General features: G+C 36.1%; 1 protein-coding gene across 12 annotated transcripts in view; it reads right to left on the bottom strand.

The window, feature by feature from the left end:
- Positions 1–17,616, bottom strand: part of Pus10 (pseudouridine synthase 10) — an 88,349-nt gene that overhangs the window by 9,061 nt on the left and 61,672 nt on the right. For 11 of the 12 annotated variants that reach the window (XM_048804275.1, XM_048804279.1, XM_048804278.1 and 8 more), the window contains 4 exons: positions 12,957–13,013; positions 12,001–12,134; positions 11,852–11,907; positions 10,395–10,512 (listed from right to left, as the gene is read on the bottom strand). In XM_048804275.1, coding sequence (XP_048660232.1) covers positions 10,395–10,512; positions 11,852–11,907; positions 12,001–12,134; positions 12,957–13,013 — 365 coding nt within the window. The remainder of the gene's footprint in view (positions 1–10,394; positions 10,513–11,851; positions 11,908–12,000; positions 12,135–12,956; positions 13,014–17,616) is intronic. The other variant, XM_015479637.2, reaches the window with a different exon arrangement.

Here is a 17,616-nt window from a genome sequence, read left to right as displayed (position 1 = left end):
ATATCCTAGAGATTAGTGCTCTGATGTGAGTGTGGTAAAAATTTGCTCCCATTCTGTAGGCTCTCTATTTACCTCGCTGATTGTTTCTTTTGCTGAGAAGAAGCTTTTTAGTTTGAATCCATCCCATTTATCGATTCTTGATTTTACTTCTTGAGCTATAGGAGTCTTATTAAGGAAGTCTTATTAAGGAAGCTATAGAAGTCTTATTAAGGGGCCTAATCTGACATGATGGAGATTTGGGCCCACTTTTTCTTCTATTAGGAACAGAGTCTCTGATTTAATTCCTAGGTCCTTGATCCACTTTGAGTTTTGTGCATGGTGAGAGATAGGGGCTTAATTTCATTTTGATGCATATGGATTTCCAGTTTTCCCAGAACCATTTGTTGAAGAGGCTATCTTTTTTTTTTTCCAATATATGTTTTTGGTGCCTTTGTCTAATATGAGATAACTGTATTTATGTGGGTTTGTCTCTAGTGTCCTCTATCCTGTACCATCAGTCTACAAGTCTATTTTGGTGCCAATACCAAGCTGATTTTGTTACTTTTGCTCTGTAGTATAGTTTAAGGTGTGGTATAGCAATGCTACCTGCTTCACTCTTCTTACTAAGGATTGCTTTGGCTATTCTGGGTCTCTTATTTTTCCAGATGAATTTCATGATGCTTTTTCCATTTCTATGAGGAATGTCATTAGGATTTTGATTGGAATTGCATTAAATTTGTATAGTGTTTTTGGTAGTATGATCATTTTGACAATATTAATTCTGCCAATTCAAGAACAAGGGTGATCTTTCCATCTTCTAAGGTCTTCTTTAATTTCTTTCTTTAGCATTCTATAGTTTTCATTGTAGAGGTCTTTCACCTGTCTCATTAAGTTGATTCCCAAGTATTTCTTCCTTTTTTTTTTTTTGAGGCTATTATAAATGGGGGTAGTTTTCCTAGTTTCTCTTTCAGAGGATTTGTCACTGATGTACAGCAATGCCTTTGATTTATGGGTGTTGATTTTATATCCTGCTACTTTGCTAAATTCATTTATTAGTTCTAGAAGTTTTCTGGTGGATTTTTTTTTTTTTTGATCCTCTATGAATAGAATCATGTCATCGGCACTAAGTGATAGTTTGAGTTCTTCTTTTCCTATCTGTAACCCTTTAATTTCTTTCATCTAATTGCTCTGGCTAGAGTTTCAAGAACTAGGTTACTAGAAGTTGTGAAAGATGGCATCCCTGTCTTGTTCCAGTTTTTAGAGGGAATACTTTCAATTTTTCTCCATTTAGATTGATATTGGGGGGCTGGGGATGTGGCTCAAGCGGTAGCACGCTCGCCTGGTGTGCGTGTGGCGCGGGTTCGATCCTCAGCACCACATACAGACAAAGATGTTGTGTCCGCCGAAAACTAAAAATAAATAAATAAATAAATAAAAACAGATTGATATTGGGGCTTAGCACCAATAGCTTTTACAATGTTGAGGTATGTTCCTATTATCACTAGTTTTTCTAGTGTTTTAAACATGAAGGGGTGCTGTATTTTGTTGAATGCCTTTTCTGCATCTATAGAGATAATCATATGATTCTTATCTTTAAGTCTATTGATGTGATGAATTACATTTATTGATTTCCATATGTTGATCCAACCTTGCATCCCTAGGATGAACCCCACTTGTTCATGGTGCACTATCGTTTTTGTGTTTCTGTATTCAATTTGCCAGAATTTTATTGAGAGTTTTTGCATCTATGATCATTAGAGATAATTGGTCTGAAGTTTTCTTGCTTTGATGTGTCTTTGTCTGGTTTTGGAATCAGGGTGATATTGGCCTCATAGAATGAGTTTGAAAGTGTTCCTTTTTTATATTTCATGAAACAATTTGAGGAATATTGGTATTAGTTCTTCTTTGAAGGTCTACAGAACTCACTGTATATCCATCTATCTTGGTCCTGAGCTTAGGCTTCTGATGGAATCTTCCTATTTCATTGCTTGAAATTGATCTGTTTAACTTGTGTATATCATCCTGATTCAGTTTGGGCAAATCATATGACTCTAGAAATTTTTCAATGCTTTTGATGTTTTCTATTTTATTGGAGTACAAATTTTCAAAATAATTTCTAATTATCTTCTGTACTTCTGTAGTATCCATCGTGATATTTCCTTTTTCATCATGGATGTTAGTAATTAAGTTTTCTCTCTCCTTCTCTTCATTAGCATGGCTAACGGTTTATCAATTTTGTTTATTTTTTCAAAGAATCAACTTTTTGTTTTGTCAATTTTTTCAATTATTTTTGTTTCAATTTCATTGATTTCAGCTCTGATTTTAATTATTTCCTGTCTTCTGCTGCTTTTGGTATTGATTTGTTCTTTTTCTAGGGCTTTGAGATGTAATGTTAAGTCATTTATTTGTTGACTTTTTTTCCTTCTAAGGAATGAACTCTAGGCAATGAACTTTCCTCTTAGAACTGCTTTCATAGTGTCCCAGAGATTTCGATACATTGTATCTGTGTTCTCACTCACCTCTAAAAATTCTTTAATCTCCTCCTTAACGTCTTCTGCAACCCATTGTTCATTCAGTAGCATATTACTTAGTGTCCAGGTTTTGGAGTGGATTTTATTTATTTTATCGTTGATTTCTAATTTCATTCCATTATGATCTGACAGAATGCAGGGTAGTATCTCTACTTTTCTATATTTGCTAAGAGTTGCTTTGTGGCATAGTATATGGTATATTTTAGAGAACGATCCATGTGCTGCTGAGAAGTGTATTCACTCATTGGATGAAATATTCTATATATGTCTGTTAAGTCTAAGTTATTGATAGTTATTGAGTTCTATAATTACTTTGTTCAGCTGTTGTTTGGAAGATCTATCCAGTGGTGAAAGAGGTGTATTAAAGTCACCCAGAATTATTGTGTTATGATATATTTGACTCTTAAACTTGAGAAGAGTTTGTTTGATGAACGCAGATGCTCCATTATTTGGAGCATATATATTTATAATTGTTAAGTCTTGTTGATGTATGGTTCCTTAAGCAGTATGAAATGTCCTTATCCCTTTTGATTAACTTTGGCTTGAAGTCTATTGTAAGTGATATGAGGATGGAAACCCCATACTTGTTTTCACAGTCCATGTGAGTGGACTTGTATTTGCTTTCTTATATCATTCTTTAATTCATAGAACATTTTAATTATGTACATCCTGAACTACTTCTCTGTTTTTTTCCCAACCTTTCACCTTCAGTCTGTGGATGTCTTTTCCTATAAGATGAGTCTCTTGAAGGCAGCATACTGTTGGGTCTTTTTCTTTTTTTAATCCAATCTGCCAGTCTATGTCTTTTGATTGGTGAGTTTAAGCCATTACCATTCAAGGTTATTATTGAGAAATAATTTGTATTCCCGGTCATATTTGTTTATTTTTGGTATTTAACTTGACTTGGTTTCTCCTTTGACTGGTTTTTCCTTCAGTGTAATACTTTCCTTTGCTGATTTTCATTATTGTTTTTTATTTTCTCATGATGGAATATTTTGCCAAGGATGTTCTCTAGTGCAGGATTTTTAGTTGTAAATTCTTTTAACTTTTGTTTATCATGGAAGGTTTTTACTTCCTCATCCTATCTAAAGCTTAATTTTGCTGGATATAAGATTCTTGGTTGGTATCCATTTTCTTTCCGAGCTTGGTATATACATTGTTGTAGATCTTCTGACTTTCAGGGTCTGAGTTGAAAAATCTGCAGATATTCTAATTGGTTTCTCCCTGTATGTAATCTAATCCCTTTCTCTTGTGGCTTTTAAAATTTCTCTCCTTATTCTGTATGCTACGCATTTTCATTGTAATGTGCCTTGGTGTGGATCTGTTGTGATTTTGTACATTTGGTGTCCTGTAAGCCTCCTGTATTTGATTTTCCAATTCATTCTTCACGTATGGAAAATTTTTCTGATATTGTTTCATTAAACAGATTGTTCATTCCTTTGGTTTGTAACTCTATGCCTTCCTCTATCCCAATAATTCTTAAATTTGATCTTTTTATGTTATCCCATAATTTTTGAATGTTCTGCTCATGGTTTCTTATTTTCACTGTGTGGTCAACATTCTTTTCAAAATTAAATATTTTGTCTTCATTGTCTGAGGTTCTGTCTTCTAATCTGGTGGTGGTTGTTTCTATTGAGTTTTTAATTGGTTTACTGTTTCTTTCAGTTCAAAGATTTATTGTTTTTTTTTTTTTTCAGAACCTCTACCTCCTTATTGGAAGTAATAATCTTTTGCTTCCTTATTTGCTTATGTAGCTCTTTATAAAAATGATCTTTTGTTGCTTGTATTTGCTTTCTTATATCATTCTTTAATTCATAGAACATTTTAATTATGTACATCCTGAACTACTTCTCTGTAATTTATTCTGTTGTGCTGGCCACGGATTCTAATAATGTAGTATCCCGATTCTTTCTTCCCTTGCTTTTTCATGTTGCTCATGTGTCTTCCCTTCTAGCACTGCAGATCTGAGGCTTTAATTTTTACACTATAGGCTTATAGTGAGTGACCCTGCAGGTTTACAATACCTTTCCTTTAAGGGGGAGAACAATATCAACAGATCCCAAAACAAACAATACACAACCTTAAACCAAATAGCTGCTATTAAGATGTTTGTGGTTTTGTCATAATATACAGAAATGGTGAGTTCAATTATTATCTACAATATAAACAGTAGGTTTGCAAAAGGATCTATAGTTTCTGATGGTGGGCAAACAGAGAATTGGGAGTGAGGTGTAGGATGACATGTTAAAGGGGTAGGAGGTGAGCATATAGTTATTAGATCTTAGAAAGTATGAAAGAGGTATCTAAAGATGGTTAATAGCAGAAGAGAAAGTGATTTTGGAGAGACAAGTAAGTGGGAAGACAATAGAGAGAGTACAAAAAACAAATATTAAGAAAAATAAAAATGTAAAAATAGGAGATAAAAGAATATACAACACATATGTAATATATTATTCAGACATCCCAGTCCTCAGTAGCCTAATTCATGAAAAGCACTTGGTTTCACAAGTGTTGGGGATGTGAGGACAGGAGAAGAGAGAGCAAGAAAAGAGAGGCTGGGATTGTGGCTCAGCAGTAGAGCGCTCGCCTAGCATGGGCGCGACCTGGGTTCAATTCTCAGCACCACATAAAAATAAAGGCATTGTGTTGTGTCCATCTACAAAAAAAAAAAAAAAAAGATATTCTCTCTCTCTCTCTCTCTCTCAAAAACAAACTAAAACAATATTATTAAAAAAAAAAAAAAAAAGAAAAGAGGAAAAAAATCTCAAAGGAAGATACAAGGATTGATTTTGTTGGAGATCAGTATCTTTCCTGCTTCCCTTCTCATCCAATAGCTGGGGTTGTCTGTTGTTTGCTGGTATCTCCACCCTCAGGATGGTGAAGTTTATTAGGGTGGGATGGTCTTGGGAGCGGAGTTCCTGGAGGTGGGGTATTGCACTTACCTAACCCAATGGGAGATTGCACCCCAAGGATCTCCTTTGGGGCCCACTCGTGTGATGTGAGCATCCAGTCTTACCTCCTTATATCACCTGTAGACCTCACAATTCCTGGTCTTTAATTTAGTCTCTAAACTGTATCTCACTCACCCGCTCCCTTTGTTCTTCCCAATCAGGAACCTCTCTCTCCAGAGGTCTTGTGGGCTGTTCTCTGGGGACTGCACACTGGCTGCAGAGAGCTGTTTTGTATCAGGCAGTTCAGGACCAGCTGCATATCCGCAAGCACTGTGCCGGGACAGTGGCTGCCAGGGAGAGGGAAACTGGCGACTATAAGTACTTTGATATTGCTTTTAAGCCCCAGCAGGTGTTCCAAGCTGGGAGTAGCCCCAACTAAAATGGTAACAAAGGTGTCCCAAGATGGAGGCGGCTGCTTTCAGTGATGGGGTGTCGAGTTGGGTAGTACTGGGTGGTAGCATTGGGCAGCTATTCAGAAATGCAGTTCTGTGGCATGCAGTGTTGTGGTTGGCACCTGTCTCCAGACCCTGTGCAGTATCCCCAGGTGGAGGCTACTGCATATAGGGTACTATGGTAGTGGCTGCAGTGTCCCAAGATAGAGGCGACTAGGGGAGCCCCACGTTGATAGACGGGGATCCACATGGGAGTAGCGGCTAGAGGTCCTGCATCTGGGTAGCAGCCGGGTGTCCTATGTGGGAGCAGTAGCTGGGATTCGCAGGGATGCTGATGCCAGTGGTCCTGCTTGGGCATAGCAGCCACAGGTCCTGCGTGGGCAAGTGACTGGGAGTACTGCACTGACACTGAGGCCTAGAGACCTGCACAGCACAGCAGCTGTGATTCCTTGCAGGAGCAGCTGTTGGGGGTCCTCTAATCACTTGCAGAGAAATAGTATTCCCACCACTTGAATCCCAGGTCACAGAGTGACATAGAATGCAGACTCCCTCTAGCCTGCCATCTTGAAGCCCCCTTCCCCCAACTAATTCCAAGTTTTAAAAGCAGATATTTGAGCCAGGCATGGTGGCACATGCCTATAATCCCAGTGGCTTGGGAGGCTGAGACAGGAGGATCATGAGTTCAAAGCCAGCCTCAGCAATGGTGAGGCACTAAGAAACTCAGTAAGACCTGTCTCTAAATAAAATACAAAATAGGGATGGGGATGTGGCTTAGTGGTTGAGTCCCCTGAGTTTAATCCTCAGTACCACCCCACTCAAAAAAAGTAGATATTGGAATAAATGAAAATGTAGGTTCAGAAAAACATTCTCTGAGTTATCTTGTTGGAACAACTGCTCCAAATTTACATGATTAGTGTGGGCCTGAAGCCCTGCTAAAAAAAGAAAGGTTCCTGCCTGGCGTCCTCTCTATCAAGTTTTCTACCAAGAAAAAGCAAGCAAGTTCTGACAAAGACCACATTTAAAGGGTGTGAGCGCTTCTATCAGAGCAGTGAGTCAATGGTCCCTCCTAACACTGTGCATTTTAAGATTCTATAATTCTTTGCTTTCATAAGATTTTTGTTCTGATGAAATATTTCCATAAAGTTTGACTTTTCTCTAGTCAAAAGACCAAACAAGTAAAGGATAAGGCTGAAATGTTAACAAGTCTATAAAGATAGAGCCTCTGCTTCAGAGACAGAAACATCTAGCCTTTAAATCAGCAACTATCTAATGAGTGCTCTTCTCCTCTACTTCCTTTAACTTTCCAGTCACTCCCACTACTTTGGCCATGAGCCAGACAATTGAAACAACCAACAGAGCTGGTAGACCCACCACTCTTCCAACATAACATTCATGTTAACACACGCTCAAGTGTCTCTTTTGGTCTGTTTTCAGTTGACAAAAGGAAAACACTTCACTTATTCTAATGTTGCACACCATTATCCAATGCTACTGAATTTTCAGAAACACACACTTTTTTTCTTATAAGTTGCCCTTTAGAAAGGGACACAGGGCTGGGGTTGTGGCTCAGCAGTAGAGCACTTGCCTAACACTTGCCAGGCGCTACGTTCGATCCTCAGCACCACATAAAATAAATAAATAAGTAAATAATGAAGGTATTGTGTCCAACTACAAGAAAATATTCAAATAAATAAATAAAAGGGGAGGAAGGGACACAGGCAGGGGATGTAGCTCAGTGCACTGGATGTAGCTAGAGCACTTGCCTAGCAAGCCCTGGGTTTGATTCCCGGCACTTAAAAAAAAAAAAATTTTAAATAAATAAGTCAAAATAAAAAGAAGGGAAAAGTAGTAAATCTGATGTGACTTTTCTCAGAATGAGGAAGCACTCAGTGCTTATTATTTTTATGCCAATAGGAATAGTAGTCACATCAGTCTACTTGGGTGATAGACGATTAAAATAAAATCTTTCACCACTTAATCTGGACCTATAAAATCACTGTCAGCATTATTTCTGATTTAGCTAGATTGCCCCACACTATGAATCCCCAGGGTCTTGTGCATGCCGGCCCTGAATCTATCTTTTTAAATGAATTTATTTTTCCCACAGCATTCTGAATGACTTGTATACATGTGAAGGAATACAAAAGTTTAGAACTGAGCATGATGGTGCACACCAATAATCCCAGTGACTTGGAAGGCTGAGGCAGGAGTATTAACAAGGTTTTTTGTTTGTTTTGTTTTTGAGTACTGGGGATTGAACAAGGGCACTTGACCATTAAGCCACATCTCCAGCCCTATTTTATTTAGAGACAAGGTCTCATTGAGTTGCTTAGCATCTTATTTTTGCTGAGGCTGGCTCTGAACTCGCAATCCTCCTGCCTTAGCCTCCTGAGCCGCTGGGATTATAGGCGTGTGCCACCACGGCTGGCTGTATTACAAATTTAAAGCCAGTCTAAGCAACTTAGTGAGACCCTGCCTCAAAAAAGAAAAATGGCTGGGAATATGGCTCAGTGGTTTAAAAAACACACCACCACTGGGTTCAATCCCCCAGTACCAAAAAAAAAAAAAAAAAAAAAAAAAGTTTAGAAATCTGTTTGGCAATCTTAAAAATAAAATATCTGTCTATATTACCTACTAACCTAAAGACCCTAGGTAGCAAGGCCAAAAGCCAAAGGGACTTAGATACAGAATTATAGAACCTGAGAATTTGAGTGGCCATTAGAGGTGATTCCAGAAGCCTATCCTCTTGTTTTATGGGTCAGCTTCTCTCAGTAAGTGAATGATACATGTTTTCAATAAAACCACTCACACTACAAACACTACTCTGCATTTCACTTTTTTTTTTCCATAATGTCATGGGTGCTTCTACAAGTCATAGATCCAGATGTACTTTTATCTTTTTCCCCAACATTTTTAGGCATGTATACACACACACTAACTTAAATTAAATGGAAACATGTTGGTTTTGTTCTTTAATGGCTACATAATATTCCAATTTATCCCACCACTTTCAGTTTTATTATTGCTGATTTTACCACTCTGAAAAAAATCAGTAAACTTCCTCATGCACATATCTTCATGTGCTGGAGTTTCATTTCTATAAAAGATTGTCAGTAGAAGATGTTCTGGGTAGAAAACCAGTGTATTTTTAGTTTTTACAGTCATTTCCATGTTGCTTTCCAAAAAGGTTGAATACTTTACATTTTCACTAACAATATATGCAACTATTCTTCTCCTCAACCTACTGTTTCATGCTATTAGTTTAATGAGAATAAAGTGATGTCCTACTGTGACTTCATCCTGGAGACAGAGCATCTTTTCAAATGATTCTTGGCATTTGGAGTTGCTCTTTTCTTTAGCTGCTCTTTCCTTCTATTTCCTTCTATTTTTTTTTAATGATTAAGTTTAAATCCTGTTTATGGTATCTTTTACCATATAATTTATTTCCTGTGTAGTCATATATAGACAAACACACACATTTGTGTGTGCCCAAATCACAATGTACCATATTATCTTATACCTTTTTTCCCCTTAACACTTATCAGGAACATTGTCCTATGCTAATAAATATCTACCACATAATTTTTTATATCCAGAGAGAAATAGAGTAATAGTCCATTATACAAAAAAGCCATAGTATTAAACCAGTCTCCTCTAGCAGGTCATGTATATTGTTACAAACTACTGCCCATTTAAACAATGTCCTGATTTTTTTTTTGGGGGGGGGCGGGTACTGGGGATTGAACCCACAGGTGCTTTACCACTGGGTTACATCACTAGTCAATTTTATTTTTTATTTTGAGACAGGGTCTCGGTATTTCCCAGGCTGGCCTGGAATTTACAATCCTCCTACTTCAGCTACCTGAGTTGCTGGGATTATAGGAGTGTGCAACTGCACCTGTACTATATACTTCTTTGAGTCTATTTGTGCTCATTCCTTGCATTTGAAAGCCAATTATCTTCAAGGAAGAGGTGGGAGAAGGTGGAAAGAAATATTAAAAAGAACAGGGAGACCCTCTATTAGTGATATGCCCTTGAAGTTTTGTGTCAAAATGTATGTGCTTCACATATAGCTATATCCCCAGTCCTCATGTACTTAATCTTAATTATTCTGTTAGATATTTTTATTTCATGTAATCAAATACAAATAATAGCATTATTGAGCATTTTCTACATGCTAGGTACAATTCTGAGTTTTATATGATTAAATTCATTTAATTATTTAACTAATTTTACAGATGAAGAAATTGAAGCATGAGCTTAGGTAACTTGTCCAAAATCACACTAAGAAATGCAGATCAGGGTTTCACCCAAGAGATCTGTCTTCTGAGCAGGGCTCTTAATCGCTAGCAACAATGTCTATCCAACAGGTTAGATGAAGTGCCAAGTCATTCAGATAGTAAGTGGATTCAAAGCCAGGATTTGAATCCAGGTCTCACAGACCTCAAAGCCCATGCTCTATGACTTTCTGGTTATAAACTAGAAGACAACAGACAGTATATAGACAGTAGAAAAACAAAAGAACAGAACACTTAAACTACCTTTATATCATTCAGGAATTCGATGTCTTTCTTCTGTATTACTTTATTTGTCCATATTAAGGCACTATAGGTCTTAGTCTTTTCTTCTTCACCTTCTTTCATATGTCCTATTGCCTCTCTGAACAAAAACAATAAAAGAAAGTTTGCCTGAATATATATTGTACACACAAGCCTTGCCCCAAATTCCTCTTTTTAAAAATAGCTTTATTAAGATACAATTTCTGTACAATTCCCTTAGATTAACTGTACAAATTCAATGATTTTTAATATCTTTACAGAGTTGTGTGGCTACCACCACCTGCTAATTCTACAATGCAATCATCATCCCCCAAAAGAAATCACATACCCATTAGCAGGCACTTCCTATTCTTCCTCCACCTCAGCCCTAGGAAACTATTAATTGATTTTCTGTCTCATATAGAGTTCCCTATTCTGAACCTTTCATATAAAATGAAATCCTACAATATGTGGTGTTTGGTGACTACCTTCTTTCACTTCATAGTGCTATCAAGGCAGCTATGTTTCACACGTGTCAGTCTTTCATTCCTTTTTACTACTTAATAATATTCCATTATATGACATACAGTAGTCCCCCCTTATCTATGATTTCCCTTTTTCGCAGTTTCAGGTAAATTTTGGGCTCAAAATAACAAATGGAAAAATCCCAGAAATAAACAATTCACATTTTAAATAACTTATATTACACTATAAAGTTATAATTGTCCATTTTATTATTAGTTGTTATTGTTAATCTCTATTGTGCCTAATGTAGAAATTAAATTTTATTAAAGGTATATCTGTATAGGAAAAAAGTATATGTAGAGTTCTGAAACTATCCAATTTCAGACATTCCCTGGGGGTCTTGGACATACCCTCCATGGATAAGGCTAAGAGGAATATACTGTGTCACACAGTTTATCCACAGATATTTGGGTAATTTCTATTTATTTGCTTTTTAAAAAATGCTACTGTGAACATTCATGTACATTGTGTGGATGTATGTTTTCATTCTTCTTGCATATATGATATCTAGTAGTAGAATTGCTGGGTCATATGGTAACTGTTTAATCTTTTGAGAAACTGTCAAACTATTTTCCAAAGTGGGCACACTTACAATTCTACCAGCAATGTAGGCTATAGTTTTTCTATATTCTTATCAACACTTGTTTGTTTTTTTTTTGTTTTTTGTTTTGTTTTTTTAAATAGTCAATCTAGTGAGTGTAAAGTAGGATTTCATTGTGGTTTTGATTTGCATTTCCCTAACAACTAATGATGTTGAGCATTTTTTCATTTTTCATTGACTATTCATATATTCTTCTTGGAGAAAAGTCTACTTAACCATTTGTCCATTTTTAATTAGAGTACATTATATATTCTGGATATAATTCCTTTTTCAGACATATAATTCACAACAAAAACTTCCCTTTTGAAATCATCTCCAGTAAGCCTACCCTTACCTTGAAACAAGCTGCAAGTCACGTACTTGGATTTTGTTAGATGACTTATTAATTTTCTATAGTAGCAGAAAAAGAAAAACAATGAGCAACTCTAGTTCAGTTACAGAGTTACAGAAACATGACGATTTCCATGTTATTAAGTGGTTTACCTGCTGAAGTTCCTTAATTTCTTGTGAAGTGAAATGTACTCTATGAGGATTCACCAGCTCAATTGCAAAGGGCCTTCCTGGCAGCACACACCCCGTCATGAAACAGAAACGTGTTGATGGAGTTAACATTTGGGCTAATGCAAGAGGGTTAGGAGGTGTGAAAAACAGGTTGAGTACTAGAGGACTGAGAGTTTAGTGACATGACTATATCTGGGGGAGGGAAAGAATGTGTGAAAAGAATCAAGGGGCTTTTGAGGGGGTGAGGGCTGCTAAACTCCAGCAGAGGCATTATGTGAAAATGACTGCTTTCCCGAAGGTCCACAAACAAGGCTGTGTTAATCACAAAATAAAATTCAAACAACCACTACTTAAATTGGTTACTCTAGCATAATGTTTTCACATGCAGGAATGCTCAAGTATACCAAGTTGAAATTCACTCTCCCAGCCTAATCCACTAGGGAAATACAAAAGCTATGATTCCATGAGACAAAAGGACTACAGATCTAAATTTGGGATTAATACTCATCATTTTTCTTCTAATTCAACAAGATAAAATGAAAAAAAAAAAAAGGAAAGTCTAAGATAGCAGAATCATTTTTTAAGTGAAGATGATCATTTTTGAAAACTACTGCTGATTCTGAAGCATTTTTACGTGGAATAACTAATAATCAAATTTAGGGGAGAAAAAATCAGGTACCTTCTTTTTAATGCACATAAAAGTCCCTTACAACCTACAGGTATGAAATAAGGATGGGCCCTGAAGAAATGATTCCTGTAAAGACATATATAATATAATTTACAAAGGCTGCTCCATAATCCACAAGGCTTCCCCCCTTGGAGAAGCTCTGAGCTCTGCCCACTTTGGTTCTGACTAAGTGACTATGGAAAGCCTGCTGTTTGGGAAGGCTGACCATAGAAAAGTTACTTTTAATCAGGTGATGCTGATGCAATCTTACCATTTCCTAATGTTCTCACATCTACATCTTCTCTTCCAGAGGATGAGAAATTAAAACCTTTGGAAAGCATATCAAGAAAAAAATATCAGAGACATAATAACCCTGAGACACTCATTTCCAACCTCTAGTAGAAATCCAATTTAAGCTCCTGAACAGTGGTACTAGATAGTTATCATCCCATCTCTAACCCCAATCTCTGTTGAAAATAGTAATGATAATAACAAGCAACACTTATTGAGCACATTTAATATCATTATTAAATGCCAGGCACCAGGGTAAAAATCATGCACACATTATTATATTTAATCTTTATAACTTTATAAAGTAAGCAGTAAATAAATAAAAAGAACACCAAGCTTTAAAAATTCAGGTAATTTCCCCAAGTCACACAATTAAATTGCAGAGCTAGGTCAAAAACCCATGGGAAAGCCAAACACAGAGCACTATTTGAAGGAAGGCCCCACCACCTTCCTGGTGACCAGCTTATGGTAAAACTTCTATCATGTTTTTTTACTTTCCTTAAAATAAATACATTTATTTAAGAATTAAACTCTAAGAGGTGGCAAGGGGAGGTTTAACTCTTTAAAAAATTCATTATATAATGAAACCTAGGCTGAAACCATGATAAAACTAGCATACATTCTTCAATTAAGTAGATCATTGTAGACTAAAAGCCATAAATACTGGATGGGGAAATGGCGCTTTTTTTTTTTTAAGATAGAGAACTGATAAATTATTTAATAAGTTGCTACCAATTTGCTACCAACCCAGTAGCAAATACTACCATTGAGAAGGCATTATTCTAAATGCTTTGTGCATGTTAACACGGTCATTATCATCATTTTACTTATGAGGAAGGTGAGACAGAGACATGATGCTTAAGGTCCTATCATTCTAAGAATTGCAGATCCATTGGCAGGGTTAAGTATGAAACAGGTAATCTGGCACCCATTTCTTAACCACCCAACAATAACTGCATCACCAAAGACATGGCCAGAGGAACTCAGACTTGTACTCAAGGGGACAGAAAGGACCAGTCATCTTTGACCAAGGACTAGGAAAGGTTGGGATATTTAGTCAAAAAAGTGGTAAAGTTTAAGGTCTCTGAACATAGAGGTTGAAGGCTAGGAGAACTTTATTCATTTAGTAAACAAATACCTATAGAGTACCTACAATGTGCAAGGCCCTGTGCTTGATGCAGAGAGATAAACACAGTCCTAGTTACTATTGGTGGAGGGATATGTACTATAATATGGAAAAGTAAGCATGGGACAGGATATGCACAGGAACATTATTACACTAAGAGCACAATTTTAATATGTTATGAGAGTTTGAATTTATTCCTCAATATTCCAGTCACTTTGGGGAGCACAAGATGAGGAAGAACAAGACTTCTAAGAAGAGTAGATAGGGAAAATAGGAGGGGAAGAAGAACTGTATCCTTTATTTATTTATTTATTTATTTATTTATTTATTTATTTATTTTTTGGTTCTTTTTAGCTATACATAAGATTCATTTTGACATAATTATAAAAGCACGAAATGTAATTTGTTCTAATTCAGTACTTAGTAGTTCTCCTTTCCTTTTCCTGCTCCATTCCCTCTACTCTACTCATCTTTCTGCTCTTTATATATATTTTTAAATTTATTGTATGTAGATACACATGATGGTAAGTTCACTGTGGTATATTCATATATGTACATAGGAAATTCAGGTCAGATTCATTCTACTGTCTTTCCCTATCCTATCCTTCCTCCCTTCCCCTTCATTCCACTTTGTTTACTCCAGCGACCTTTCTTCTCTTTTTTCTTTTATTCTCCCCACCTTAATTTGGATTACCTTCCACATATCAGAGAAAACATTATACCTTTGATTTCTGGGGACTGGCTTATTTCACTTAGCATGATAGTTTCCAGTTCCATCCATTTACCAGCAAATGTCATAAAGTCATTCTTCTTTATGGCTGAGTAATACTCAATTGTGTATATATACCACAATTTATCTATTCATCTGTTGATGGGCACCAAATTGGCTCCCTAGCTTGGCTATTGTTAATTGTGCTGCTATAAACACTGATGTGGCTACATCACTATAGTATGCTGATTTTAAGTTCTTAATATATACTGAGGAGTGGGATAGCTGGGTCAGGTCATACATTGGTTCCATTCCTTGTTTTCTGAGGAATCTCCATACTGCTTTCCAGAGTGATTGCATTAATTTGCAGTCTCACCAATAATGTATGAGTGTACTTTTCCCCCACATCCTCACCAACATTTATTGTTACTTGTATTCTTGATAATTGCCATTCTAACTAGAGTGAGATGAAATCTCAGTATAGTTTTTTAAAAATATTTTTTAAATAATGTTATTGGGGCTGGGGTTATAGCTCAGCGGTAGAGCGCCTGCCTCACACACATGAGGCAAGATAAATAAATAAATAGGCAGATAAATAAATAAATATATTGTGTTCATCTTTAAAAAAATCTTTAAAAAATAATGCTATTGTATTTTTTATGCCTTTATATTATTTATTTATTTTTATGTGGTGCAGAGGATCGAACCCAGTGCCTTACATGTGCTGGACAAGCACTCTACCACTGGGCCACAACCACAGCCCCTAGTATAGTTTTAATTTGCATTTCTCTAATTGCTAGAAATGTTGAACACTTATTCATACATCTGTTGACCACTGTATTTCTTCTTTTGAGAAGTTTCTCTTTAGTTCCTTTTCCATTTATTGATCGGGCTGTTTTTTGGTGTTACGTTTTGAGGGGTTTTGGTTTTTGGTTTTTGGTTTTTTTGGTATATCCTGGATATTAATGCTCTGAGGAACAGGTGGCAAACATTTTTTACAATTCTGTAGGCCCTCTCTTCATGCTTGTTTTCTTTGTTGTGAAGAAGCTTTTTAATTTGATGCCATCTCACTTACTGATTTTTAATTTTACTTCTTGTATTTTAGGAGTTTTGTTAAAGATGTCAGTTCCTGAGCTGACATGCTGGATTGTTGGGCCTACATTTTCTTCTAGCAGTTGCAAGTTTTCTGGTCTAACTCTCTGATCCACTTTGAGTTGACTTCTGTGCAGGGTGAGTGATAAGGGTCTAGTTTCATTCTTCTACATATGGATAATCAATATTCCCAGCACCATTTGTTTAAAAGGCTATCTTTTCTCCAACATATGATCTTGGCACTTTTGTCAAGTATCAGATAACTGTAATGTATGTGGGTTTGTCTCTATGTCTTCTATTTCATTGATCTTCATGCCTTTTTTGGTGTCAGGACTATGCTGTTTTTGTTACTATAGCTCTGTAGTTCAATATTGTGATACCACCTGCTTGACTTTTCTTACTAAGGATTGCTTTGGCTATTGCGAGTCTCATTTTTCCAAATAAATTTCATAACTGCTTTTTCTAGATCTGTGAACATAAGAATTGCATTGAATCTGTATAGTGCTTTTGGTAGTATGGTCATTTTGACAATATTCATTCTGTCTATCCAAGTACATGGGAGGTCTTTCCATCTTCTAAGGTCTTCTTCAATTTCTTTCTTTAGTGTTCTATAGTTTTCACTGTAGAGGTCCTTCACCTCTTCTGTTAGATTGATTCCCAGATTTATTTGTTTGTTTGTTTTTTAAAGACTACTGTGAATGGGATTGTTTTCCTAATTTCTTTTGAGAAGATTCATCATTGGAGTGTAGCAACATGATTTATTATTGAATGTTATTCTTGCTACACTGCTGAATTAATTTATTAGCTCTAGAAGTCTTCTGGTAGAGTTTTATGGGTCTTCTAAACATAGGATCATGTAAACAGTAAACACAGATAACTTAAGCTCTTCTGAAAAGAAGGAGAAAACTATTTGAATCCCTTTAATCCCCTTTTCTTGCCTGATTGCTCTGTATATAGTTTCAAGGACTATGTTGAAAGTGGGCATCCTTGTCTTGTTCCTGTTTTTAGAGGAAATGCTTTCAGTTTTTTCCTAGAGTAACGATGCTTTAGGTTTGTCATATACAGCCTTCACAATGTTGAAGTAAGTTCCTTCTACCCCTAGTTTTTACAGTGTTTTAAACATAAATGGGTGCTATACTTGGTCAAATGCTTTTTTCTTTTTACATCTATTGAGATAATAATATGATTCTTGTCCTTAAGCCTATTTATGTGGTGAATTACATCTGTACTTGAAACCCACTTGATCATAGTACACTATCTCTTTAGTGTGTTTTTGTAGGTGGTTTTCCAATATTTTATTAAGAATTTTTACATCTATATTTATCAAGGATATTGGTCTGAAGTTTTCTTTCCTTGACATGTTCTTGTCTCTTTTGGTAACAGAGTGATACTGGCTTCGTAAAATAAGTTTGGCAGTGTTCCCTCCTTTTCTATTTCATGGAATAATTTGAGGAGGATTGGTATTCTTTTTTTAAAAATATTTATTTTTTAGTTTTAGGTGGACACACAATATCTTTATTTTTTATGTGGTGTTGAGGATCGAACCCAGAGCCCCGCGCATGCCAGGTGAGCACACTATTACTTGAGCCACATCCCCAGCCCTGGTATTAATTCTTCTTAATGGTCTAGTAGAACTTGGGCTGAGAATCCATTTGGTCCTGGGCTTTTCTTTGTTGGAAGGCTTTTTTTTTTTTTTTTTTTTTTTTTTTTTTT

This window comes from Marmota marmota, unplaced genomic scaffold (assembly GCF_001458135.2).
Source record: "Marmota marmota marmota unplaced genomic scaffold, marMar, whole genome shotgun sequence".
NCBI lineage: Eukaryota > Metazoa > Chordata > Mammalia > Rodentia > Sciuridae > Marmota > Marmota marmota.
The sequence above is the reverse complement of the archived record's forward strand: the minus strand, read 5'-3'. Positions and strand labels throughout refer to the sequence as shown.